The sequence below is a fragment of the Hemibagrus wyckioides genome, linkage group LG02 (assembly GCF_019097595.1).
Source record: "Hemibagrus wyckioides isolate EC202008001 linkage group LG02, SWU_Hwy_1.0, whole genome shotgun sequence".
NCBI classification, from domain to species: domain Eukaryota; kingdom Metazoa; phylum Chordata; class Actinopteri; order Siluriformes; family Bagridae; genus Hemibagrus; species Hemibagrus wyckioides.
The window spans coordinates 838,561-866,060 of NC_080711.1; the positions used below are offsets into that span (position 1 = coordinate 838,561).

The window sequence follows — 27,500 nt, forward strand, 5'->3', positions numbered from 1 at the left end:
AACACACACACACAAACACACACACACACATATAAGTCCTAAAGGTTTTGATATAGTTCTGATCTCACATGTTAAGTCTTCTCTCTATTCCAGTTGAGGAGATGATCACTCATCCGTTCCAGACACGCTCTGACAGTTTCTACTTCGCTAACAATAAGCTGATTATGCACCACAAAGCCGAGTACTCCTTCAGCAAGACACACAGCGACTGACCAGCCACCCTGCTCCTTCTCTTCTTCCAGTCCGTCATGGAAATGAATCCGCTTCCCATAACCCGGTCCAGTAAGGCTGAACTCAAGGTCTTTCATGTTGTCTAGTGGAATTCGACAGAATTAATCCGTGTTTTAAAGTCTCTTCACAGAAAATCTTAATACAGAATCATCACAGATGTCTTTTAGGTTTACTGAAGAACCATTAAACTAGAAACTGTTATTAGAACCATGAGTCGTGTCTTTAATCAGCCTCACATCACCTGAGAAACACAACCACAGGAAGCTATGAGAAAAACACAGAACACAACACTGAGCAACAAATATCCCTGGAATGAGATCAGTGAAGACTGAAAATGGGTTGATTGATTGATTGATCGTTATAGAGAAGCATAAATAGTATTTAACTTGATTAACAGCCAAATGTGTGTGTGTGTGTGTGTGTGTGTGTGCGCGCGCGCGCTAAAACATTTGCATGCAAAAATTCTTTCAAACATATTTTATTATATATTAAGTTCATGGTCATGAATATAGCAGGAAGGGACTGTGTGTTAGATTTATAGAGCTATTCAAGTTATTTTAAAGTATTTTAAGTTAGAATTTCTGTGTTTTTTTTTTACTTTAATCAGCTGGTAGAAGACTTTGTTTTTGCTTTTTGTGGCTCTTTAAGGTGTGTACAAATGTTCTAGTTTATATACTTACTACTAAAACCTAACACATTTTTATTTATATTTATTATAGATCCAGAACTGCTTCATCATTTTCTGGGTTAATTTTAACTAAACAAAAGTTTCTTTTTCAAATGGAAATTATTTTAAGAATTCTCTCGGCAGCTCTTCGGGAAGATTAGTCACCATGACGCCATCTTGGTTTGTTAATGGGAAATGTAGTTTATAATAGTAGTTCACGTCATCGGCTGTCGCGTGAATATGATGTTTTACGTGACGACACGTTTTCATTCTTTAGCCAACGTTACGCACCTCAGTTCTTAGTTTTTGTAAAATCGTTGGCTTTTTTTGTCTTTGGTGAGTTTTTTTTATTTCTTCAGCTCAGATTGCTTAGTTTCCTCTTTTCCGCGAGGAGCCTGTGTTTGTTCTCTTCCTCCGCGGGGGAACAAAGAGGTACGTATGTAGCATGTTAGCTAATATTAGCTAGCTAATCAGCTTAACGTCTGTCTCTTGATCTTGACGCGTATATCTTTTTATACGCTAGTTCTGAGTGATTATAAACACTTTTAATAAGTTAAAGGGATTAGTTGGCTTGTTGATTAGAGTTATGGGGCGGTTTAGTTAGTTAGCGTTATTAGCTTCTCAGTTAGAAGGCCGTGTAGCTGTGTGTAGTCTTAGGCTAGTGAGCTAGCAAGCAGCTGCGTGCGCCATGTTTTACATAATAATGTGTAATTATTATAAATCCCCCGGTGTGTTCTGTATTATAGTAAATGTAGATAATTAAATCTAAGCTGTTACTGTACTAGTGATTTATATTCTCCTCAGTGAACAGGGAGCAGCGCCATGCCATGCTAGTTCGTTAGCTTAGTTTCAGGACATGAAGTCGAGCGCGTGCACTTCAGCTAGTGCTCTGTATTACTTTATAAATACATATAAAGTTTAAACATTTCATCATCAAATATTAGAGATTAAAATTTAATTTCCTGTGAAATAAAAGGCAATAATACAGCATCTGATAATTATTTACATTATATTCTCGAAGTTTCTCTTGTGTTTTTCTTCTCCAGCTTCCCTAACAAGTCATAGCTTTAATGATGGATAGTGTTGACTTGCTGGTGGGTGGGTGGGTGGGTGGGTGTGTGTGCGCGCGCGCGCGTGTGGGCAGCACCTGTTGAGTCCTCAGTATGTTCTCCTGAGGCTGGAGGTACACACAGCTTGACTCTACAGCTGAGATTGAGAGATCATGAAGACCAGCGTGAATTTGCGGACACTTGATGAGAGATTAAAGCTGAGCTGTGGTCACACACTGCAGTCCTCAGACCTTTACTTCGTCCTGGACGTTTCTGTGCACCGATCTCACCTCATAGTGTGTAAACAGTGAGCCGTGTACTAATCGAGTAATATAGTAAGATTTAGTGTGTCATCAGATACGCTGACCTGTGTAATAGACATTTTGTTATCAAACTTTCTGACCAGTGAAGATCGGTGATTACCGACGATGTTTGCAGCTCTGTGCTCACGCCTCAGGCGAGGATTCACTTAACTATGTAAACCTTCACCCCAGCTTCCCTCTATACACCTGTGTGATATCAGAACCTGTCTGTCTTCCTGTCCCTCCAGAGCAGAGATGTATAACGGGATTGGACTGACCACGCCGCGCGGCAGTGGCACTAATGGCTATGTGCAGAGGAACCTGTCCTGTGTTCGGGCCAAGCGCAACCGAGACGATCATGGAGGACCGAAGGATGAGAAGGACAGAGAGAGGTTGGAGAGTCAGCTGAACCGACAACCTAACGCTGATATCCTGGAGCACCAGAGGAAGAGACAGCTGGAGGTCAAGTGTGCTGAACTGCAGGACATGATGGAAGAGCAAGGGTGAGACGCCTCCTCCGGGATCATCTCTCCTCTCCTCTCCTCTTTTCAACCTTCCTCTCCTTTCCTTTCTTCTTTTCTCTCCCTCTCTCCACTCTGCTCTCCACTCTGCTCTCCCTCTCTCTCCACTCCTCTCTCCCTCTCTCTCCACTCCTCTCTCCCTCTCTCTCCACTCCTCTCTCCCTCTCTCTCCACTCCTCTCTCCCTCTCTCTCTCCACTCCTCTCTCCCAGTACAAACAATACCTAGAATATTTTACACACACACAGATACAGTGAGGTCTGTTGCAGAGACCTTGTTAAAGCTGCAGCAGAAATAAACCCGGGGGCGTGGCACTGATGGGCGTGTTCTCTTTGGTCAGGTACTCCGCTGAGGAGATTGAGGAGAAGGTGAGCAGTTTCCGTATGATGCTGCAGGAGAAACAGGATCCTCCTCCACCTGCTGCTGAGAAACCAGCGTGAGTGTTAATGGCCACTACATCTACACAATGCTGTGTACTTACTCCATTAGCACCAGATCTGCTGATGTTCCTCACACAGATTCTGTAAAACCTCTGCTTCAAATTCACTCACAAATAAATGTTGTCTCTCTTGATGTGTAAATCTGAAATGATGCACAAAAGCTGTATATTACCTGCCACCCTGGAAGCCCCCCCCCCCCATCCCCATCCCCCATCCCCCAAGTAAGCTCTCGACTCGATGTTCCACTTTCTGTCCTGGAAATGTAGAATTTTTGATGTTCGTTAATGTGACAGAACATCTATCAGCGTTACTCACTAGCCGGAAACACTGTGTGTCAGGTCTCCAGATCAGATCATGGGTGGACCGATAGATGAGTGCAGGATGAACATGGTGTCCATCTTGTGAAGAAGTAGATAATGGTCTTATCTCTTTTCTTTTCTTCTGCTGCAGTGTGACAGAGACGCACGCTCTCGCCGCCGCCAACCAGCAGAAGAACGACCGGCTCCGGGAGGCGTTTGGAATCGGCTCGGACTACGTGGACGGCTCGTCCTTCCACCCTGAGCGTAAAGAGAGGGAGAGAGAGAAGAGGGAGCAGGAGAGGCTGGAGAGAGAGCGGCAGCAGCAGCAGAAATATCAGTGAGTGAATGGGGAGAGAGAGAGAGATTTATGCGGTCATTAATCCAGCTCACGTCGCTGTATCACACACTACAGATCTCTGATCCACAGTCCAGTTTCATCTTTTATTTATTTTTCCCCTCCCCAGGATTATTGAAGACTCTGACGAGTCGGACTCCTCATCTCCTCGAAAACAGAGCCGTAAGAAGAAAAGAAAGAAAGAAAAAAGCAGAGAGAGGTAAAAAAAAAAAAAACGCATCAAAAGAAGGATAGTATGACTTAGTAATGCTGAATTAATCAGGGTTTCTCTCGCTCTCTTTCTTTCTTCTCAGCTCTGAAAGTCCTTCTCCATCGCCTCGGAGAGAGAAGAAAAAAAACAAGACCAAGAAGAAGAAAAGGTATTTTTATTAATGATCCCTCATGTAGGCTGAAATCGGAGCGATGCGTTAAGCGTGCTCCAGAACCCTTCAGGACTGTGAAAGAACTCACATGTATAGGAGTATAGGAACTCGCATGTATAGGTATAGGAACTCGCATGTATAGGTATAGGAACTCGCATGTATAGGTATAGGAACTCGCATGTATAGGTATAGGAACTCGCATGTATAGGAACTCGCATGTATAGGAACTCGCATGTATAGGTATAGGAACTCGCATGTATAGGTATAGGAACTCGCATGTATAGGAACTCGCATGTATAGGAACTCGCATGTATAGGAACTCGCATGTATAGGTATAGGAACTCGCATGTATAGGTATAGGAACTCGCATGTATAGGTATAGGAACTTGCATGTATAGGTATAGGAACTCGCATGTATAGGAACTCGCATGTATAGGAACTCGCATGTATAGGTATAGGAACTCGCATGTATAGGTATAGGAACTCGCATGTATAGGAACTCACATGTATAGGTATAGGAACTCACATGTATAGGTATAGGAACTCGCATGTATAGGAACTCACATGTATAGGTATAGGAACTCACATGTATAGGTATAGGAACTCACATGTATAGGTATAGGAACTCACATGTATAGGTATAGGAACTCGCATGTATAGGAACTCACATGTATAGGTATAGGAACTCACATGTATAGGTATAGGAACTCGCATGTATAGGAACTCGCATGTATAGGTATAGGAACTCGCATGTATAGGTATAGGAACTCGCATGTATAGGAACTCGCATGTATAGGTATAGGAACTCGCATGTATAGGTATAGGAACTCGCATGTATAGGTATAGGAACTCGCATGTATAGGTATAGGAACTCACAGGTATAGGAACTCACAGGTATAGGAACTCACAGGTATAGGAACTCACATGTATAGGAGTATAGGAACTCACATGTATAGGAATTCACATGAATAGGAGTATAGGAACTCACAGGTATAGGAACTCACATGTATAGGAGTATAGGTATAGGAACTCACATGTATAGGAGTATAGGTATAGGAACTCATGTATAGGAGTATAGGAACTCACATGTATAGGAATTCACATGTATAGGAGTATAGGAACTCACAGGTATAGGAACTCGCATGTATAGGAGTATAGGAATTCACATGTATAGGAATTCACATGTATAGGAACTCACAGGTATAGGAACTCACATGTATAGGAGTATAGGAACTCACAGGTATAGGAACTCGCATGTATAGGAGTATAGGAACTCACAGGTATAGGAACTCGCATGTATAGGAGTATAGGAACTTGCAGGTATAAGAACTTGCATGTATAGGTATAGGAACTCGCATGTATAGGTATAGGAACTCGCATGTATAGGTATAGGAACTCGCATGTATAGGTATAGGAACTCGCATGTATAGGAACTTGCATGTATAGGTATAGGAACTTGCATGTATAGGTATAGGAACTCACATGTATAGGTATAGGAACTCGCATGTATAGGAACTCGCATGTATAGGTATAGGAACTTGCATGTATAGGTATAGGAACTCGCATGTATAGGAACTCGCATGTATAGGTATAGGAACTCGCATGTATAGGAACTCGCATGTATAGGAACTCGCATGTATAGGTATAGGAACTCGCATGTATAGGTATAGGAACTTGCATGTATAGGTATAGGAACTCGCATGTATAGGAACTCACATGTATAGGTATAGGAACTCACATGTATAGGTATAGGAACTCGCATGTATAGGAACTCGCATGTATAGGTATAGGAACTCGCATGTATAGGTATAGGAACTCGCATGTATAGGTATAGGAACTCGCATGTATAGGTATAGGAACTCGCATGTATAGGTATAGGAACTCGCATGTATAGGTATAGGAACTCGCATGTATAGGAACTCGCATGTATAGGTATAGGAACTCGCATGTATAGGAACTCGCATGTATAGGTATAGGAACTCGCATGTATAGGTATAGGAACTCGCATGTATAGGTATAGGAACTCGCATGTATAGGTATAGGAACTCGCATGTATAGGAACTCGCATGTATAGGTATAGGAACTCACATGTATAGGTATAGGAACTCGCATGTATAGGTATAGGAACTCGCATGTATAGGAACTCGCATGTATAGGTATAGGAACTCGCATGTATAGGTATAGGAACTCGCATGTATAGGTATAGGAACTCGCATGTATAGGAACTCGCATGTATAGGTATAGGAACTCACATGTATAGGTATAGGAACTCACATGTATATGTATAGGAACTCGCATGTATAGGTATAGGAACTCGCATGTATAGGTATAGGAACTCGCATGTATAGGAACTCGCATGTATAGGTATAGGAACTCGCATGTATAGGAACTCGCATGTATAGGTATAGGAACTCGCATGTATAGGAACTCGCATGTATAGGAACTCGCATGTATAGGAACTCGCATGTATAGGAACTCGCATGTATAGGAACTCGCATGTATAGGTATAGGAACTCGCATGTATAGGAACTCACATGTATAGGTATAGGAACTCGCATGTATAGGTATAGGAACTCGCATGTATAGGTATAGGAACTCACATGTATAGGTATAGGAACTCACATGTATAGGTATAGGAACTCGCATGTATAGGAACTCGCATGTATAGGTATAGGAACTCGCATGTATAGGAACTCGCATGTATAGGTATAGGAACTCGCATGTATAGGTATAGGAACTCACATGTATAGGTATAGGAACTCGCATGTATAGGAACTCACATGTATAGGTATAGGAACTCACATGTATAGGTATAGGAACTCACATGTATAGGTATAGGAACTCACATGTATAGGTATAGGAACTCGCATGTATAGGAACTCGCATGTATAGGAACTCGCATGTATAGGAACTCGCATGTATAGGTATAGGAACTCGCATGTATAGGAACTCGCATGTATAGGTATAGGAACTCGCATGTATAGGAACTCGCATGTATAGGAACTCGCATGTATAGGTATAGGAACTCGCATGTATAGGTATAGGAACTCGCATGTATAGGTATAGGAACTCGCATGTATAGGAGTATAGGAACTCGCATGTATAGGAGTATAGGAACTCACATGTATAGGAGTATAGGAACTCACAGGTATAGGAACTCACATGTATAGGAGTATAGGAACTCACATGTATAGGAACTCACATGTATAGGAACTCACAGGTATAGGAACTCACATGTATAGGAGTATAGGAACTCACAGGTATAGGAACTCACATGTATAGGAGTATAGGAACTCACATGTATAGGAACTCACATGTATAGGAGTATAGGAACTCACATGTATAGGAGTATAGGAACTCACATGTATAGGAGTATAGGAACTCACATGTATAGGAGTATAGGAACTCACATGTATAGGAGTATAGGAACTCACATGTATAGGAGTATAGGAACTCACATGTATAGGAGTATAGGAACTCACATGTATAGGAGTATAGGAACTCACATGTATAGGAGTATAGGAACTCACATGTATAGGAGTATAGGAACTCACATGTATAGGAGTATAGGAACTCACATGTATAGGAGTATAGGAACTCACATGTATAGGAGTATAGGAACTCACATGTATAGGAGTATAGGAACTCACATGTATAGGAGTATAGGAACTCACATGTATAGGAGTATAGGAACTCACATGTATAGGAGTATAGGAACTCACATGTATAGGAACTCACATGTATAGGAACTCACATGTATAGGAGTATAGGAACTCACATGTATAGGAGTATAGGAACTCACATGTATAGGAGTATAGGAACTCACATGTATAGGAGTATAGGAACTCACATGTATAGGAACTCACATGTATAGGAACTCACATGTATAGGAGTATAGGAACTCACATGTATAGGAGTATAGGAACTCACATGTATAGGAGTATAGGAACTCACATGTATAGGAGTATAGGTATAGGAACTCACATGTATAGGAGTATAGGAACTCACAGGTATAGGAACTCACATGTATAGGAGTATAGGAACTCACATATATAGGAATTCACATGTATAGGAGTATAGGAGTATAGGAACTCACATGTATAGGAGTATAGGTATAGGAACTCACATGTATAGGAGTATAGGAACTCACAGGTATAGGAACTCACATGTATAGGAGTATAGGAACTCACAGGTATAGGAACTCACATGTATAGGAGTATAGGAACTCACAGGTATAGGAACTCACATGTATAGGAGTATAGGAACTCACATATATAGGAATTCACATGTATAGGAGTATAGGAACTCACATGTATAGGAGTATAGGAACTCACATGTATAGGAGTATAGGAACTCACAGGTATAGGAACTCACATGTATAGGAGTATAGGAACTCACATATATAGGAATTCACATGTATAGGAGTATAGGAGTATAGGAACTCACATGTATAGGAGTATAGGAACTCGCATGTATAGGAGTATAGGAACTCACATGTATAGGAACTTGCAGGTATAAGAACTCGCATGTATAGGTATAGGAACTCATATGTATAGGTGTGTGTGTGTAAACGTGTATTGTGTGTTGTTGTGTTTAGGGAGCGGTCAGTGCAGAGTGACTATGGCAGGTGAGTCTGATTGAAACTACAGATTATTTTGTTTCTGGTGTTTGTTTTGATTAAACTCCAGTGTTTTTGTTTGACAGTTCATCTGAAGACCGGCCGGATACAAAGAAGAACAAAAGGAAGAGGAGTAGTGAAAATGAGACTCCGCCCCCTACAAAGAGCAGACGGCGCCGCAGCAGATCGTCCAGCTCGACTCGCAGGTATCAGAGATTGGGGAAAAAAAGATGTTTAATTTCTTATGCTGGAGTGCCACTGGGTTCTGGCTTCTGATTGGTTGATTGTTTTTCTGTTACAGCAGCTCTGACCGTTATTGTTTCTATAGCAACAGCTTGTTCACAGAGACTGAAACCTTGTGTGGATTTTTATTGATGTTCAGCAGGTCTCCAGTCGTGTTAAAGGAGAAACGGCACAATCCACCTGTAGCTCGGGCAGATGAGGGGAGGAAGGGCAGATCTCCTGAGCAAAGGGGTCACCACAGGGACAGTCCAGAGAAGATGGAGGTTAGAGAGGTGTGAATGAAAGATGTTATTCTGTAATGAGTGTGACTTGCCTTTGTGGTGTTAATGGGAGCGTTCTGTTCTTTCTGTCATTCAGAAGGCTTCCAGACATTCCAGGTCTCCTGAACGAAACAGGAAGGACCGGGACAGGGAAAGGGAGAGAGTGAAGGACAAGCCCCAAAGGGGGCGGCATGACTCGTCCTCTCGGTCTCGGTCTCCGCCCCCTAAACAGCAGAGAGACAGGCAGGAGCATGAGAGAGAGAAACCGCCTCAACGAAGAAGACACGACTCGTCCTCTCCGTCACCGTCTCCAAAACGACAGAGAGACAGGATGCAGAGGAGCGTGGAGAAAGAGCGAGAGGATGAGAGGAGGAAGAGGGATAACAGACACCAGAAAAGGAACGACTCTTCATCACCATCGCCTTCACCACAGAGAGACCGAGCACACAGAGGATGCAGCGGAGAGAAGGAGAGAGTGTCTTCACCTCCACGTCCTTCAGACAGGGACAGAGCGAGAGACAGAGACGTGGCTCCAAACAGTCGAGCCAGAGAGAGTGATAAACAGAAAGAGAGAGCTCGCTTCAGCGACTCACCTGTCTCACCTCCCCGCCGCTCGCCACGCTCCAATGGAAAGCAGAAAGAGGCAGAGCGTGAGAGGGAGCGAGCGAGGGAGAGAGAGGAGCAGAGAGAGAAAGAGAGGGAGGATGCAAGAAGAAAAGAGCGAGAAAGGGAGGCGGTAAAGTTACAAGAGGAGGCAAAGAGAAAAGAGCGAGAGAACACCAGAGAAAAGGGAAGAGAGGAGACGAAGAGAAAGGAGCGAGAGAGCGACAGAGACAAGGAACGAGAGGAGGTGAAGAGAAGGGAGCGAGAGAGTGACAGAGAAAAGGATCGAGAGGAGGTGAAGAGGAAAGAGCGAGAGAGCGACAGAGAAAAGGAACGAGAAGAGGTGAAGAAAAAACAGCGAGAGAGCAACAGAGAAAAGGATCGAGAGACGGTGAAGAGGAAAGAGCGAGAGAGCGACAGAGAAAAGGAACGAGAGGAGGTGAAGAGGAAAGAGCGTGAGAGCGACAGAGAAAAGGAACGAGAGGAGGTGAAGAGGAAAGACAGGAGACGCTCTGAAGAGAGATGCTCCGGGAAGGTCGGCGAGATGGGAGACAGTAGGACGGAGCGAGACAAAGCTGCGGCAGAGACGGAGAGACAGGGCGAGAAGGTGAGGGAGGACGAGAGGTCAGGAAGAACCAGAGAGAAAAGCCCACTGGAGAAAGAGAGGGAGAAAGCACAAAACAAGGAGAAGGACAAGAAGAAATCCAAAGGTTCGAGCAGCAGCAGTGACAGCAGCAGCAGCAGTGACAGCAGCAGCAGCAGCAGCAGCAGCAGTGACAGCGACTCTGACAGTTCCTCATCATCCTCTTCCTCCTCTTCATCCTCATCATCCTCGTCTTCGTCCTCCGAAGATGAAAAGAATGAGAAGAGTAAAGAGGATCTTCACACAGTCATAGCTCAGGCTGTGGCTCGGAGAGAGAAAGAGAAAGAGACCGAGAAGGGAGATGCAGGCAGGTACACGCCCACAGACAGGGAGAGCTCCGCCTCTGTAACCACACAGACTCTGCCCACCAGAAAGGATGATAGGGATAGAGGCAGAGACAGAAGATCTCCATCTCCACAGAAGGATCGACAGAGAGAGAGAGATCAGGGAAAAGAGAGGTACACTCCCACCGAGACTTCAAGCCCTCCTCCATCTCCCGCAGAAGGAAGGAGGTACAGTCCTGAGGAGAACACAAGAACCCATGGCAGAGATCCGGAGAGGCCCAGGGAGCGAGGGAGCGACCGGCACACACCCTCGGACCTCGAGCGTAGAGAAAGGAACAGGCCGAGTGAGAGAAGGCGGGCATCTCCATCCAGATCCCGGGATGAGGAGAACCAGAACAGACGGGCCCTGGCACCATCACGTTCTCCATCTCGATCTCCGGCACGTTCTCCAGCACGGCAACGAGATCGTCCACGCTCCCTGAGCCCCAAGCGAGGAGTCAGGAGAGCAACACCACCCTCACGCCGAGAGCGGGAGAGAGACAGAGCAAGGCCAGGAGACAGAGAGAGACTGCGCTCGCGAGAAAGGAGGACGAGAAACAGCAGGTCACGAAGCCCACGCAGACGCTCACCTCCATACAGGTAAGTAACGGCTGCTTGAAAACACCTCAACAAACATCACTGGAGGCTTTACAGCAACGTTTTGCTTCTAAGAATAATAAGAATAAACTTTATTTACTTTCATTTCTCTTTCTCCACCTAGGTCCCATCGTTCTCCCTCTCCTGTGTACCGGCGCAGAAGTAGTCACTCTCTGTCCAGAGAGAGGGAGCGAGAGAAAGAGAGGGAGCGAGAGAAAGAGAGGGAGCGAGAGAAAGAGAGGGAGCGAGAGAAAGAGAGGGAGCGAGAGAAAGAGAGGGAGCGAGAGAGACATCGCGAACAAGAGCGAGAGAGGGAAAGGGAACGAGAATGTGAAAAAGAGAGAGAGAAAAAAACAAGATCACCTCCTCGTCGCTCTCCATCTTCTTCCTCTACATCTTCATCCTCCTCGAGTTCGTCGTCTTCGCCCTCCCCTCAGAGGAAACCTGATCCCCAGAAGGACAGAAAGTCAGAGAAGAGGCTTCGTTCTCATTCCTCTTCACCTCCTCCCTCTCAGGATTCTCCTAAACGCTCTAGACAGCCGCCGCCTCCGCGCTCCAGATCTCCTCCTGACAGCCAATCGGATGTGAGGAACACCTCGAGGGATCATTCATGGAGCCAGTCGCCCACGGAGGGACGCGCGACTCGGAGCCAAGAGCGGCCGGTCAGAGGGGAGAACGTGGTGAACGGTAGAGCAGAGAAGGAAGTCGTGAAGCAACAGAAGAGCGAGCGCAGGAGCAGCTCCAGCTCTTCATCATCTTCATCCTCATCATCATCTTCATCCTCATCCTCATCCTCTGATAGCTCTGAGTCTGAGACGGAGAAAGGGTGAGTGGGCGTGTATCTTACACCTGAAGAGCAGAGTTAAAATGTCTGGTGTTGACTTGTAAAATGTCTGGTGTTGACTTGCAGGCAGGGGAAGGCAGCAGAGAGCAGACCCTCGTCCTCCTCGGAGAGAGAGGAAGTGAAGAAGAAAAGGTACGGTTCACCGAGACTCACTTCTCTATATCAGATGTGATGTACAGTAATAATGTAATGTAGTGTTTTTTAAACAAACCCAGACTCACTGTAGAGTATCTGATGATGGTCAGACAGGACACAGTGGTCACTTGTCAGACCTCTGAGTGTGTTAATGAGCAGCACTGAGGTGTGGTGCTGATGAAGGAGTTTAAATTCTTTCTTACACACACACTGGGTTCTGTTTGTTCTCACAGTCCACCGCGTCGGCCGAGAGAGCCTGCTGACTCGCTCAGAGACTCCAGGTCACTCAGTTACTCTCCTCCTGCCCGACTGCGCAGAGCCCCTCGCTCCCCTCACGCTCGGAGGTGAGACTCACTCACTCGGTCTCTCTCACACTTTTTCCCTTTCTCCTTCACTTGATTTTGAATATTCGATACAAAAACCGAATCTTTGTGTCAGGAGGCGTGTGACACATGACGCGGTTTATTAGTTAGTTGTCCAGTACAGGTGTGTTGTTAACTTGAATAATGGCAGAAAAAGAGAGTGAGATGGATATGTATGAACGAGAAGCATCACTACCTGCTGACGAAAACCCTCTTAGTTGGTGGTAATAAGTGCAGCATGTGTCCACATATTGCACAGCTTGTGATGACCTACCTGACCATACCTGGCACATCGATTTGTTAAAAGCGCTATACAAATAAATTAAATTGAATTCACACACCCATATATATGTACACTATATTGCCAGAAGTATTCGCTCACCCATCCAAATAATCAGAATCAGGTGTTCCAATCACTTCCATGGCCACAGGTGTATAAAATCAAGCACCTAGGCATGCAGACTGTTTTTACAAACATTTGTGAAAGAATGGGTCGCTCTCAGGAGCTCAGTGAATTCCAGCGTGGAACTGTGATAGGATGCCACCTGTGCAACAAATCCAGTCGTGAAATTTCCTCGCTCCTAAATATTCCACAGTCAACTGTCAGCTGTATTATAAGAACGTGGAAGTGTTTGGGAACGACAGCAACTCAGCCACGAAGTGGTAGGCCACGTAAACTGACGGAGCGGGGTCAGCAGATGCTGAGGCGCATAGTGCGAAGAGGTCACCAACTTTCTGCAGAGTCAATCGCTACAGACCTCCAAACTTCATGTGGCCTTCAGATTAGCTGAAGAACAGTGCGCAGAGAGCTTCATGGAATGGGTTTCCATGGCCGAGCAGCTGCATCCAAGCCATACATCACCAAGTGCAATGCAAAGCGTCGGATGCAGTGGTGTAAAGCACGCCGCCACTGGACTCTAGAGCAGTGGAGACACGTTCTCTGGAGTGACGAATCGCGCTTCTCCATCTGGCAATCTGATGGACGAGTCTGGGTTTGGCGGTTGCCAGGAGAACGGTACTTGTCTGACTGCATTGTGCCAAGTGTAAAGTTTGGTGGAGGGGGGATTATGGTGTGGGGTTGTTTTTCAGGAGCTGGGCTTGGCCCCTTAGTTCCAGTGAAAGGAACTCTGAATGCTTCAGCATACCAAGACATTTTGGACAATTCCATGCTCCCAACTTTGTGGGAACAGTTTGGAGCTGGCCCCTTCCTCTTCCAACATGACTGTGCACCAGTGACCAAAGCAAGGTCCATAAAGACATGGATGACAGAGTCTGGTGTGGAGGAACTTGACTGGCCTGCACAGAGTCCTGACCTCAACCCCATAGAACACCTTTGGGATGAATTAGAGCGGAGACTGAGAGCCAGGCCTTCTCGTCCAACATCAGTGTGTGACCTCACAAATGCGCTTCTGGAAGAATGATCAAAAATTCCCATAAACACACTCCTAAACCTTGTGGACAGCCTTCCCAGAAGAGTTGAAGCTGTTATAGCTGCAAAGGGTGGACCGACGTCATATTGAACCCTATGGATTAGGAATGGGATGTCACTTAAGTTCATATGCGAGTCAAGGCAGGTGAGCGAATACTTTTGGCAATATAGTGTATATCCATATCCATATATCCATGAAAACATTGTCATGCTGAAACCCGAATGTTTTGCCAAAAATAGAGGACTGCTGCTCCACAACACATGTCCTGCAAGGGGCAGTAAAGTTGCACTCTGACTTATACAGTGTGATTCATTATATTCTCTCTCTCTCTCTCTCTCTCTCTCTGTGTGTGTTTTCAGGAGATCCAGGAGCAGGTCGAGCAGCAGACGGAGAAAATAATAAATGAGGCTGTACATTACTGATGAATTCTTCATACATTTCTTTTCCCTGACTTTCTATCGTGTCTTTGGAGAAAACACACACACACACAGCAGAAACATTCTGATTCACACATGAAATCTGAACTGGAGTGAGGAATCATCTCAGAGTTTCTGCACTCACGTTTACCCACAGGGAAGTTTTTGGTTTATTTTTTACTTTCATTACGGTGATTAATACGAAGAGAGAGAGAGAAGTGGAGCTGCAGACATGTCATGTGTTCCTCTGTGCCAACACCAAGCTGAATACTCCACTCCAAATGAATACACCAGTGTGTGTGTCTCTCTCTCTCTCTCTCTCTCTCTCTCTCTCTCTCTCTCTCTCTCTCTCTCTCTCTCTCTCTTACACACACACTCTCTCTCTCTCAGAAAAGTCCTGGTCCCCGGTCCTGCTGCATTGTTCAGACTGTAGATAAGAGTCACTGTGGTCAGAAGCGTCACTGAGTGAAGCGTGTCCTGCTTTCACGCCGTTTTCTTTCACTTTGTGGGAAAGGACTAATGAATAAATAAATGGTTGTATCTGTAAACTTTGTTGGATTTTTTTTCTAAGTTGCCTTGTTTATGGTGTATGAGGGCAGAAAATTACACAATGTATTAATTATAAGAGTTCTTAGAAATGATCTGATGCAGCACATATCTTCACATTTCTGAATACTTAAACATTTTCTACAATTGTTTTACATATAAAATTAACAATTATACTATAATAATTAAAGAAAAAATAAAAGTAATAGATAATTGTAAAATAATCCAGATATAATTTTAATTGGCTGAGAGTAATATGAACTCAGCGCCCTCGTGTCCTTGTTCTGACGTCATATTTCCGCTCTACTGGCGTGCGTCATATTCAAGCGACACCATTCAAAAGCATTAGCGGTGGAACAAAAGCGTACAGAGTGAGAACACAGTGATAAAACTCCAAAATAAAACATCTTTCTCCACAAAAATGGGTCCGATTGAGGTAAATACTGAATTCTGTTTATTTACATGTTACATTTAGTCATTTATTAAAGAGTTTTAGTCGTTTTTTGTGCGAGTTTGTGAGCGCGCGCTACCTCTGCCTCCTCAGCTCTCTCTCTCTCTCTCTCTCTCTCTCTCTCTCTCTCTCTCTCTAAATATCTTTCTTGCTAGAAACGAACTTCCTCTTTTTCATTTGGTTGTAGAGTGATTAGAGTGGTGTGTAAAAGCTCAGGTGTTTCTCCACAGCTCCTGCACATGTCCGTGTTCTCACAGAGTTTCTCTCCGTGTGGACGCTTTCTAGCAGCTGGGAATAACTACGGAGAGATCGCTGTGTTCAGGTCAGTCACACACCCGAACAACTCCCATCCGAATAGGGTCCTAACAATCAGAGGAGGAGTTACACTCACATCATCAGAGGGGGGTAGGGGGGTGGATGGATGGATGGAGAGTGAGAGAGAGAGAGAGAGAGAGAGAGAATAATGAAGTGATGTTATTAATCTGTAGGAGTGTGTATTCCCCATGTTGTGTGCTGCTGGACGTTCTGACCCCCTCCTGGTGATGTGAACAGAATTGAAGTTCTTTATAAATCTCTGAGGTCTAACTCCTTCATTCATCTGTTCATGTTCTGTGTTTTTCCTCTAAAATTTAATCTCTGCTTCAGTTAAACAGGACCTGTTAATTCAGCTGTCTTTAGATCCCTGTTTAATCCTGGGTTTAGATTTAGATTAAACTCAGATTACCTTTAATCCTCGGTCTCTCTTAGAGCAGGTTTCATTTAAAATATCAAGTCCTAGCAGATTTCAGATTTTTTTTTTTTTGGATTGTGCAAATCTGTTTTCTCACAGGATTTAAACTAGTAAGTTACTAACAAAACACATAAACTATAACATAAACTATAACTAACACATAAACTATAACACAAACTATGACTAACAAACTATAACACAAACTATAACATAAACTATAACTAACACACAAACTATAACACACAAACTATAACTAACACACAAACTATAACACAAACTATAACCAACACACAAACTATAACACACAAACTATAACACACAAACTATAACACACAAACTATAACCAACACACAAACTATAACCAACACACAAACTATAACCAACACACAAACTATAACCAACACACAAACTATAACTAACACATAAACTATAACTAACACACAAACTATAACACACAAACTATAACCAACACACAAACTATAACCAACACACAAACTATAACCAACACACAAACTATAACACACAAACTATAACTAACACACAAACTATAACACAAACTATAACCAACACACAAACTATAACCAACACACAAACTATAACTAACACATAAACTATAACTAACACATAAACTATAACTAACAAACTATAACTAACACACAAACTATAACACACAAACTATAACCAACACACAAACTATAACCAACACACAAACTATAACCAACACACAAACTATAACACACAAACTATAACTAACAAACTATAACCAACACACAAACTATAACCAACACACAAACTATAACTAACACATAAACTATAACTAACACACAAACTATAACACACAAACTATAACCAACACACAAATTATAACTAACAAACTATAACTAACAAACTATAACTAACACACAAACTATAACCAACACACAAACTATAACACACAAACTATAACTAACAAACTATAACTATAACACACAAACTATAACTAACACACAAACTATAACACACAAACTATAACACACAAACTATAACACACAAACTATAACTAACACACAAACTATAACACACAAACTATAACACAAACTATAACCAACACACAAACTATAACACACAAACTATAACACACAAACTATAACACACAAACTATAACTAACACATAAACTATAACACACAAACTATAACACACAAACTATAACCAACACACAAACTATAACCAACACACAAACTATAACTAACAAACTATAACTAACACACAAACTATAACCAACACACAAACTATAACACACAAACTATAACACACAAACTATAACACACAAACTATAACACACAAACTATAACTAACACATAAACTATAACACACAAACTATAACCAACACACAAACTATAACTAACACATAAACTATAACTAACACACAAACTATAACACACAAACTATAACTAACAAACTATAACTAACACACAAACTATAACTAACACACAAACTATAACCAACACAAACTATAACTAACACACAAACTATAACACAAACTATAACACAAACTATAACTAACACACAAACTATAACCAACACAAACTATAACCAACACAAACTATAACCAACACAAACTATAACCAACACAAACTATAACTAACACACAAACTATAACACAAACTATAACAAACTATAACACAAACTATAACTAACACACAAACTATAACAAACACACAAACTATAACTAACACACAAACTATAACTAACACACAAACTATAACCAACACACAAACTATAACACACAAACTATAACTAACAAACTATAACTAACACACAAACTATAACACACAAACTATAACCAACACACAAACTATAACCAACACACAAACTATAACTAACACATAAACTATAACTAACACATAAACTATAACTAACAAACTATAACCAACACACAAACTATAACTAACACACAAACTATAACCAACACACAAACTATAACCAACACACAAACTATAACTAACACACAAACTATAACTAACACATAAACTATAACTAACACATAAACTATAACTAACACACAAACTATAACACACAAACTATAACCAACACACAAACTATAACTAACACACAAACTATAACCAACACAAACTATAACTAACACACAAACTATAACACAAACTATAACACAAACTATAACTAACAAACTATAACTAACACACAAACTATAACTAACACACAAACTATAACTAACACACAAACTATAACTAACAAACTATAACACACAAACTATAACACACAAACTATAACACACAAACTATAACCAACACACAAACTATAACCAACACACAAACTATAACCAACACATAAACTATAACACACAAACTATAACTAACAAACTATAACTAACACACAAACTATAACACACAAACTATAACTAACAAACTATAACCAACACACAAACTATAACCAACACACAAACTATAACCAACACACAAACTATAACACACGAACTATAACTAACAAACTATAACTAACACACAAACTATAACTAACACACAAACTATAACACACAAACTATAACTAACACACAAACTATAACCAACACACAAACTATAACTAACACACAAACTATAACACAAACTATAACAAACACACAAACTATAACCAACAAACTATAACCAACAAACTATAACTAACACACAAACTATAACAAACACACAAACTATAACAAACACACAAACTATAACAAACACACAAACTATAACAAACACACAAACTATAACTAACACAAACTATAACTAACACACAAACTATAACACAAACTATAACCAACACACAAACTATAACCAACACACAAACTATAACACATAAACTATAACTAACACATAAACTATAACTAACAAACTATAACTAACACATAAACTATAACTAACACACAAACTATAACACACAAACTATAACCAACACACAAACTATAACCAACACACAAACTATAACACACGAACTATAACTAACAAACTATAACTAACACACAAACTATAACTAACACACAAACTATAACACACGAACTATAACTAACAAACTATAACTAACACACAAACTATAACTAACACATAAACTATAACTAACACAAACTATAACCAACACACAAACTATAACCAACACACAAACTATAACACACATAAACTATAACCAACACACAAACTATAACCAACACACAAACTATAACCAACACACAAACTATAACACAAACTATAACTATAACACAAACTATAACACACAAACTATAACTAACACACAAACTATAACTAACACACAAACTATAACACAAACTATAACCAACACACAAACTATAACATAAACTATAACTAACACACAAACTATAACCAACACACAAACTATAACACAAACTATAACTATAACACAAACTATAACACACAAACTATAACTAACACACAAACTATAACCAACACACAAACTATAACCAACACACAAACTATAACTAACACATAAACTATAACTAACACATAAACTATAACTAACAAACTATAACCAACACACAAACTATAACTAACACACAAACTATAACCAACACACAAACTATAACCAACACACAAACTATAACTAACACACAAACTATAACTAACACATAAACTATAACTAACACATAAACTATAACTAACACACAAACTATAACACACAAACTATAACCAACACACAAACTATAACCAACACACAAACTATAACCAACACACAAACTATAACACACAAACTATAACTAACACACAAACTATAACACAAACTATAACCAACACACAAACTATAACCAACACACAAACTATAACTAACACATAAACTATAACTAACACATAAACTATAACTAACAAACTATAACTAACACACAAACTATAACACACAAACTATAACACACAAACTATAACCAACACACAAACTATAACCAACACACAAACTATAATCAACACAAACTATAACCAACACAAACTATAACTAACACACAAACTATAACACAAACTATAACAAACACACAAACTATAACCAACACAAACTATAACCAACACAAACTATAACCAACACACAAACTATAACCAACACACAAACTATAACCAACACAAACTATAACACAAACTATAACTAACACACAAACTATAACTAACACACAAACTATAACTAACACACAAACTATAACTAACACACAAACTATAATCAACACAAACTATAACCAACACAAACTATAACCAACACAAACTATAACTAACACACAAACTATAACCAACACAAACTATAACCAACACAAACTATAACTAACACACAAACTATAACTAACACACAAACTATAACTAACACACAAACTATAACACACAAACTATAACTAACACACAAACTATAACTAACACACAAACTATAATCAACACAAACTATAATCAACACAAACTATAACCAACACAAACTATAACTAACACACAAACTATAACTAACACATAAACTATAACTAACAAACTATAACTAACACATAAACTATAACTAACACACAAACTATAACACACAAACTATAACTAACACACAAACTATAACACAAACTATAACCAACACACAAACTATAACCAACACACAAACTATAACTAACACATAAACTATAACTAACACATAAACTATAACTAACACACAAACTATAACACACAAACTATAACACACAAACTATAACCAACACACAAACTATAACCAACACATAAACTATAACACACAAACTATAACTAACAAACTATAACTAACACACAAACTATAACACACAAACTATAACTAACAAACTATAACCAACACACAAACTATAACCAACACACAAACTATAACTAACACATAAACTATAACTAACACACAAACTATAACACACAAACTATAACCAACACACAAATTATAACTAACAAACTATAACTAACAAACTATAACTAACACACAAACTATAACCAACACACAAACTATAACACACAAACTATAACTAACAAACTATAACTATAACACACAAACTATAACTAACACACAAACTATAACACACAAACTATAACACACAAACTATAACACACAAACTATAACACACAAACTATAACACAAACTATAACACACAAACTATAACACAAACTATAACTAACAAACTATAACTAACACACAAACTATAACTAACACATAAACTATAACTAACACAAACTATAACCAACACACAAACTATAACCAACACACAAACTATAACCAACACACAAACTATAACCAACACACAAACTATAACCAACACACAAACTATAACTAACAAACTATAACTAACACACAAACTATAACACACAAACTATAACCAACACACAAACTATAACACACAAACTATAACACACAAACTATAACCAACACACAAACTATAACCAACACACAAACTATAACACACGAACTATAACTAACAAACTATAACTAACACACAAACTATAACTAACACACAAACTATAACACACGAACTATAACTAACAAACTATAACTAACACACAAACTATAACTAACACATAAACTATAACTAACACAAACTATAACCAACACACAAACTATAACCAACACACAAACTATAACACACATAAACTATAACTAACACACAAACTATAACCAACACACAAACTATAACCAACACACAAACTATAACCAACACACAAACTATAACCAACACACAAACTATAACACACAAACTATAACTAACAAACTATAACTAACACACAAACTATAACACACAAACTATAACACACAAACTATAACTAACACACAAACTATAACACACAAACTATAACACACAAACTATAACTAACACACAAACTATAACACACAAACTATAACACACAAACTATAACACACAAACTATAACACACAAACTATAACACACAAACTATAACTAACAAACTATAACTAACACACAAACTATAACTAACACATAAACTATAACTAACACAAACTATAACCAACACACAAACTATAACCAACACACAAACTATAACCAACACACAAACTATAACCAACACACAAACTATAACACACAAACTATAACTAACAAACTATAACCAACACACAAACTATAACCAACACACAAACTATAACACACAAACTATAACTAACAAACTATAACCAACACACAAACTATAACACACAAACTATAACTAACACACAAACTATAACTAACAAACTATAACTAACACACAAACTATAACTAACAAACTATAACCAACACACAAACTATAACACACAAACTATAACTAACAAACTATAACTAACACATAAACTATAACCAACACACAAACTATAACACACAAACTATAACTAACAAACTATAACTAACACATAAACTATAACTAACACACAAACTATAACACACAAACTATAACACACAAACTATAACTAACAAACTATAACTAACACACAAACTATAACTAACACACAAACTATAACACACAAACTATAACTAACAAACTATAACCAACACACAAACTATAACACACATAAACTATAACTAACACACAAACTATAACCAACACACAAACTATAACCAACACACAAACTATAACCAACACACAAACTATAACACACAAACTATAACTAACAAACTATAACTAACACACAAACTATAACACACAAACTATAACTAACAAACTATAACTAACACACAAACTATAACTAACACATAAACTATAACCAACACACAAACTATAACACACAAACTATAACTAACAAACTATAACTAACACACAAACTATAACTAACACATAAACTATAACCAACACACAAACTATAACCAACACACAAACTATAACCAACACACAAACTATAACCAACACACAAACTATAACCAACACACAAACTATAACACACAAACTATAACTAACAAACTATAACCAACACACAAACTATAACCAACACACAAACTATAACCAACACACAAACTATAACACACAAACTATAACTAACAAACTATAACTAACACACAAACTATAACACACAAACTATAACTAACAAACTATAACTAACACATAAACTATAACTAACACACGAAATATAACTAACAAACTATAACTAACACAAACTATAACTAACACACAAACTATAACACACAAACTATAACTAACAAACTATAACACACAAACTATAACTAACACACAAACTATAACACACAAACTATAACTAACACACAAACTATAACTAACACACAAACTATAACTAACACACAAACTATAACACACAAACTATAACACACAAACTATAACTAACACATAAACTATAACTAACACACAAACTATAACTAACACATAAACTATAACCAACACACAAACTATAACTAACAAACTATAACTAACAAACTATAACTAAGACATAAACTATAACTAACACACAAACTATAACTAACAAACTATAACTAACAAACTATAACTAACAAACTATAACTAACACAAACTATAACCAACACACAAACTATAACTAACAAACTATAACTAACAAACTATAACTAACACACAAACTATAACCAACACACAAACTATAACACACAAACTATAACTAACACACAAACTATAACTAACAAACTATAACTAACACACAAACTATAACCAACACACAAACTATAACTAACAAACTATAACACAAACTATAACCAACACAAACTATAACTAACACACAAACTATAACTAACACACAAACTATAACTAACACACAAACTATAACTAACACACAAACTATAACACACAAACTATAACTAACACACAAACTATAACCAACACACAAACTATAACTAACACACAAACTATAACTAACACACAAACTATAACACACAAACTATAACTAACACACAAACTATAACTAACACACAAACTATAACTAACACACAAACTATAACTAACACACAAACTATAACTAACACACAAACTATAACTAACACACAAACTATAACTAACACACAAACTATAACCAACACAAACTATAACCAACACAAACTATAACTAACACACAAACTATAACTAACACACAAACTATAACCAACACAAACTATAACTAACACACAAACTATAACCAACACACAAACTATAACTAACACACAAACTATAACCAACAAACTATAACCAACAAACTATAACTAACACACAAACTATAACTAACACACAAACTATAACTAACACACAAACTATAACTAACACACAAACTATAACTAACACAAACTATAACTAACACAAACTATAACTAACACAAACTATAACCAACACAAACTATAACCAACACAAACTATAACCAACACAAACTATAACCAACACAAACTATAACCAACACAAACTATAACTAACACACAAACTATAATCAACACAAACTATAACTAACACACAAACTATAACACAAACTATAACTAACACACAAACTATAATCAACACAAACTATAACTAACACACAAACTATAACTAACACACAAACTATAACTAACACAAACTATAATCAACACAAACTATAATCAACACAAACTATAACCAACACAAACTATAACCAACACAAACTATAACCAACACAAACTATAACCAACACAAACTATAACCAACACAAACTATAACCAACACAAACTATAACCAACACACAAACTATAACTAACACACAAACTATAACTAACACACAAACTATAACCAACACAAACTATAACTAACACACAAACTATAACCAACACAAACTATAACTAACACACAAACTATAACTAACACACAAACTATAACTAACACACAAACTATAACACAAACTATAACTAACACACAAACTATAACCAACACACAAACTATAACACAAACTATAACAAACTATAACACAAACTATAACTAACACAAAACTATAATCAACACAAACTATAATCAACACAAACTATAACCAACACAAACTATAACACAAACTATAACAAACACACAAACTATAACCAACACAAACTATAACACAAACTATAACAAACTATAACAAACACACAAACTATAACTAACACACAAACTATAACTAACACACAAACTATAACCAACACAAACTATAACAAACACACAAACTATAACAAACACACAAACTATAACTAACACACAAACTATAACTAACACACAAACTATAACTAACACACAAACTATAACTAACACACAAACTATAACTAACACACAAACTATAACTATCAGTATCAGTATAACTATCAGTAAATCAATCAGATTTATTGATCTCTCTCTTTCTGTCTAAGAATTAATGTGTTTTAATTGTTAGTGTTCAGAGTGAGTCAGAGATTAAAACTGTGTGTGTGTGTGTGTGTGTGTGTGTGTGCTGTTTTTTCTGCAGTCTTTCAGCTGCTCTGAGTCCTGATGCAACAGACGCGAGTCAGAAACCTGTCCTCACCTTCAGTGGTCAGTTCTGATTCATCACCTCTGACCTCCATCACTGTACAACCACAAGATACTGAGTCACTAAAGCCCCTGTCTCTCTCTCTCCCCCCGTCTCTCTCTCTCCCCCGTCTCTCTCTCTCCCCCCGTCTCTCTCTCTCCCCCTGTCTCTCTCTCTCTAGCCCATGAAGGTCCCGTGTTTTCGCTGCTGTCCACAGACATGCACCTCCTCAGTGCAGGGAATGGAGAGATCAGCGCCTGGAGCTGGGCGGAGCTTGGCAAGAAGGTCGGAGTTCAACTACATTCCTCTTTTCCACTGTAGAGCTGGGGTGTTGAGGTACCGAGAGTACGGCTGTGCCGTTCACGATCGGCCTGCAGGACATTTACATTTCTGCCATTTGGTCGACGCCCTTATTCAGGTGAGGGTTAAGGGCCTTGCTCGGGGGCCCAGAGGGGCCCTGTCGGTGGTCCTGGGATTCGAACTCACAACCTTCTGATCAGTAGCCCAACACTTTAACCACTAACACTCCCACATCCTTAACTCTGAACATCCATGACTCTGTGGTGATGTTCTCCTTCTCCTCACCTGCTGCTGTATTATACACTCAGAGTCTGACATCATCTCAGGTTCGTTAATTCATCAGGAGTTAATTACACACACACACACACCTCTCAGCTCTAAACCTCAACTTAATAAATATAAATAACAGAGATGATCAGAGAGGATCTGTGAGGTGTGAGTGATGAGTGTGTGTGTGATGAGTGATGTGTGTGTGTGATGAGTGATGTGTGTGTGTGATGAGTGATGTGTGTGTGTGATGAGTGATGTGTGTGTGTGTGTGTGATGTGTATGTGTGTGTGTGATGTGTGTGTGTGTGTGTGATGAGTGGTGTGTGTGTGTGTGACGAGTGAGTGTGTGTGTGTCTGATGAGTTTGTGTGATGAGTGATGTGTGTGAGTGGTGTGTGTGTGCATGTGCGAGTGAGTGTGTGTGTGTGCGATGAGTGGTGTGTGTGTGATTGGTGTGTGTGTGTGATGAGTGAGTGTGTGTGTGTGATGAGTGAGTGTGTGTGTGTGATGAGTGAGTGTGTGTGTGTGATGAGTGAGTGTGTGTGTGTGATGAGTGAGTGTGTGTGTGTGATGAGTGAGTGTGTGTGTGTGTGTGATGAGTGTGTGTGTGTGTGTGATGAGTGTGTGTGATGAGTGTGTGTGTGTGTGATGAGTGAGTGTGTGTGTGATGAGTGAGTGTGTGTGTGATGAGTGAGTGTGTGTGTGTGTGATGAGTGAGTGTGTGTGTGTGATGAGTGAGTGTGTGTGTGTGTGTGATGAGTGTGTGTGTGTGTGTGATGAGTGAGTGTGTGTGTGATGAGTGAGTGTGTGTGTGTGTGTGATGAGTGTGTGTGTGTGTGATGAGTGTGTGTGTGTGATGAGTGAGTGTGTGTGTGATGAGTGAGTGTGTGTGTGATGAGTGAGTGTGTGTGTGATGTGAGTGTGTGTGTGTGTGTCTGATGAGTGTGTGTGTGTGTGTGATGAGTGTGAGTGCGTGATGTGTGCGTGATGAGTGCGTGATGAGTGCGTGATGAGTGCGTGATGAGTGCGTGATGAGTGCGTGATGAGTGTGCGATGTGTGCGATGTGTGTGATGTGTGTGATGTGTGTGATGTGAGTGTGTGTGTGTCTGAGTGTGTGTCTGAGTGT

At 39.4% G+C, this 27,500-nt stretch overlaps 3 protein-coding genes across 14 annotated transcripts in view; all 3 read left to right on the forward strand.

Moving 5' to 3' along the window:
• unc119.2 (unc-119 lipid binding chaperone B homolog 2) overlaps positions 1-475 on the forward strand; it is a 15,852-nt gene extending 15,377 nt beyond the window's left edge. For 3 of the 5 annotated variants that reach the window (XM_058409103.1, XM_058409111.1, XM_058409094.1), the window contains one exon: positions 94-472. In XM_058409103.1, coding sequence (XP_058265086.1) covers positions 94-212 — 119 coding nt within the window. In that variant the 3' untranslated portion in view covers positions 213-472. Of the gene's footprint in view, positions 1-93 lie in introns of all 5 variants that reach the window. The other 2 variants (XM_058409085.1, XM_058409120.1) reach the window with 2 other exon arrangements.
• A 633-nt stretch (positions 476-1,108) lies between these two features.
• On the forward strand, positions 1,109-15,056 carry srrm2 (serine/arginine repetitive matrix 2). 7 transcript variants are annotated; one of them, XM_058409009.1, is made up of 14 exons: positions 1,109-1,234; positions 2,498-2,752; positions 3,110-3,205; positions 3,660-3,845; positions 3,973-4,062; positions 4,157-4,222; positions 8,823-8,852; positions 8,930-9,049; positions 9,226-9,358; positions 9,444-11,515; positions 11,637-12,338; positions 12,423-12,488; positions 12,725-12,835; positions 14,643-15,056. In XM_058409009.1, exons 2-14 carry the CDS (start codon positions 2,505-2,507, stop codon positions 14,680-14,682), a joined length of 3,960 nt encoding a protein of 1,319 aa, XP_058264992.1. In that variant the 5' UTR covers positions 1,109-1,234; positions 2,498-2,504; the 3' UTR covers positions 14,683-15,056. The 7 variants fall into 7 exon arrangements, with proteins under 7 accessions (XP_058264992.1, XP_058264993.1, XP_058264991.1 ...); XM_058409010.1 differs by having other exon boundaries at positions 1,128-1,330; positions 9,229-9,358; XM_058409008.1 differs by having other exon boundaries at positions 1,129-1,330.
• Positions 15,057-15,554: 498 nt separating this feature from the next.
• Positions 15,555-27,500, forward strand: part of thoc6 (THO complex 6) — a 29,325-nt gene continuing 17,379 nt past the window's right edge. For both annotated transcript variants that reach the window (XR_009207253.1, XM_058415953.1), the window contains exons 1-4: positions 15,555-15,681; positions 15,927-16,018; positions 25,764-25,828; positions 25,987-26,090. Coding sequence is in view for 1 of the 2 variants with exons in the window: in XM_058415953.1 (XP_058271936.1) it covers positions 15,667-15,681; positions 15,927-16,018; positions 25,764-25,828; positions 25,987-26,090 (276 nt within the window). In the remaining variant the exon portion in view is untranslated. The remainder of the gene's footprint in view (positions 15,682-15,926; positions 16,019-25,763; positions 25,829-25,986; positions 26,091-27,500) is intronic.

What these genes read in the sequence shown, in the direction of transcription:
- srrm2 (XM_058409009.1), top strand. Translation starts at nt 2,505, where the DNA reads ATGTATAACGGGATTGGACTGACCACGCCGCGCGGCAGTGGCACTAAT. An exon ending in AAAGAAAAAAGCAGAGAGAG is followed by an intron (nt 4,063 to 4,156) that starts GTAAAAAAAAAA and finishes CTTTCTTCTCAG; the next exon opens with CTCTGAAAGTCCTTCTCCAT. An exon ending in CGCTCCCCTCACGCTCGGAG is followed by an intron (nt 12,836 to 14,642) that starts GTGAGACTCACT and finishes GTGTGTTTTCAG; the next exon opens with GAGATCCAGGAGCAGGTCGA.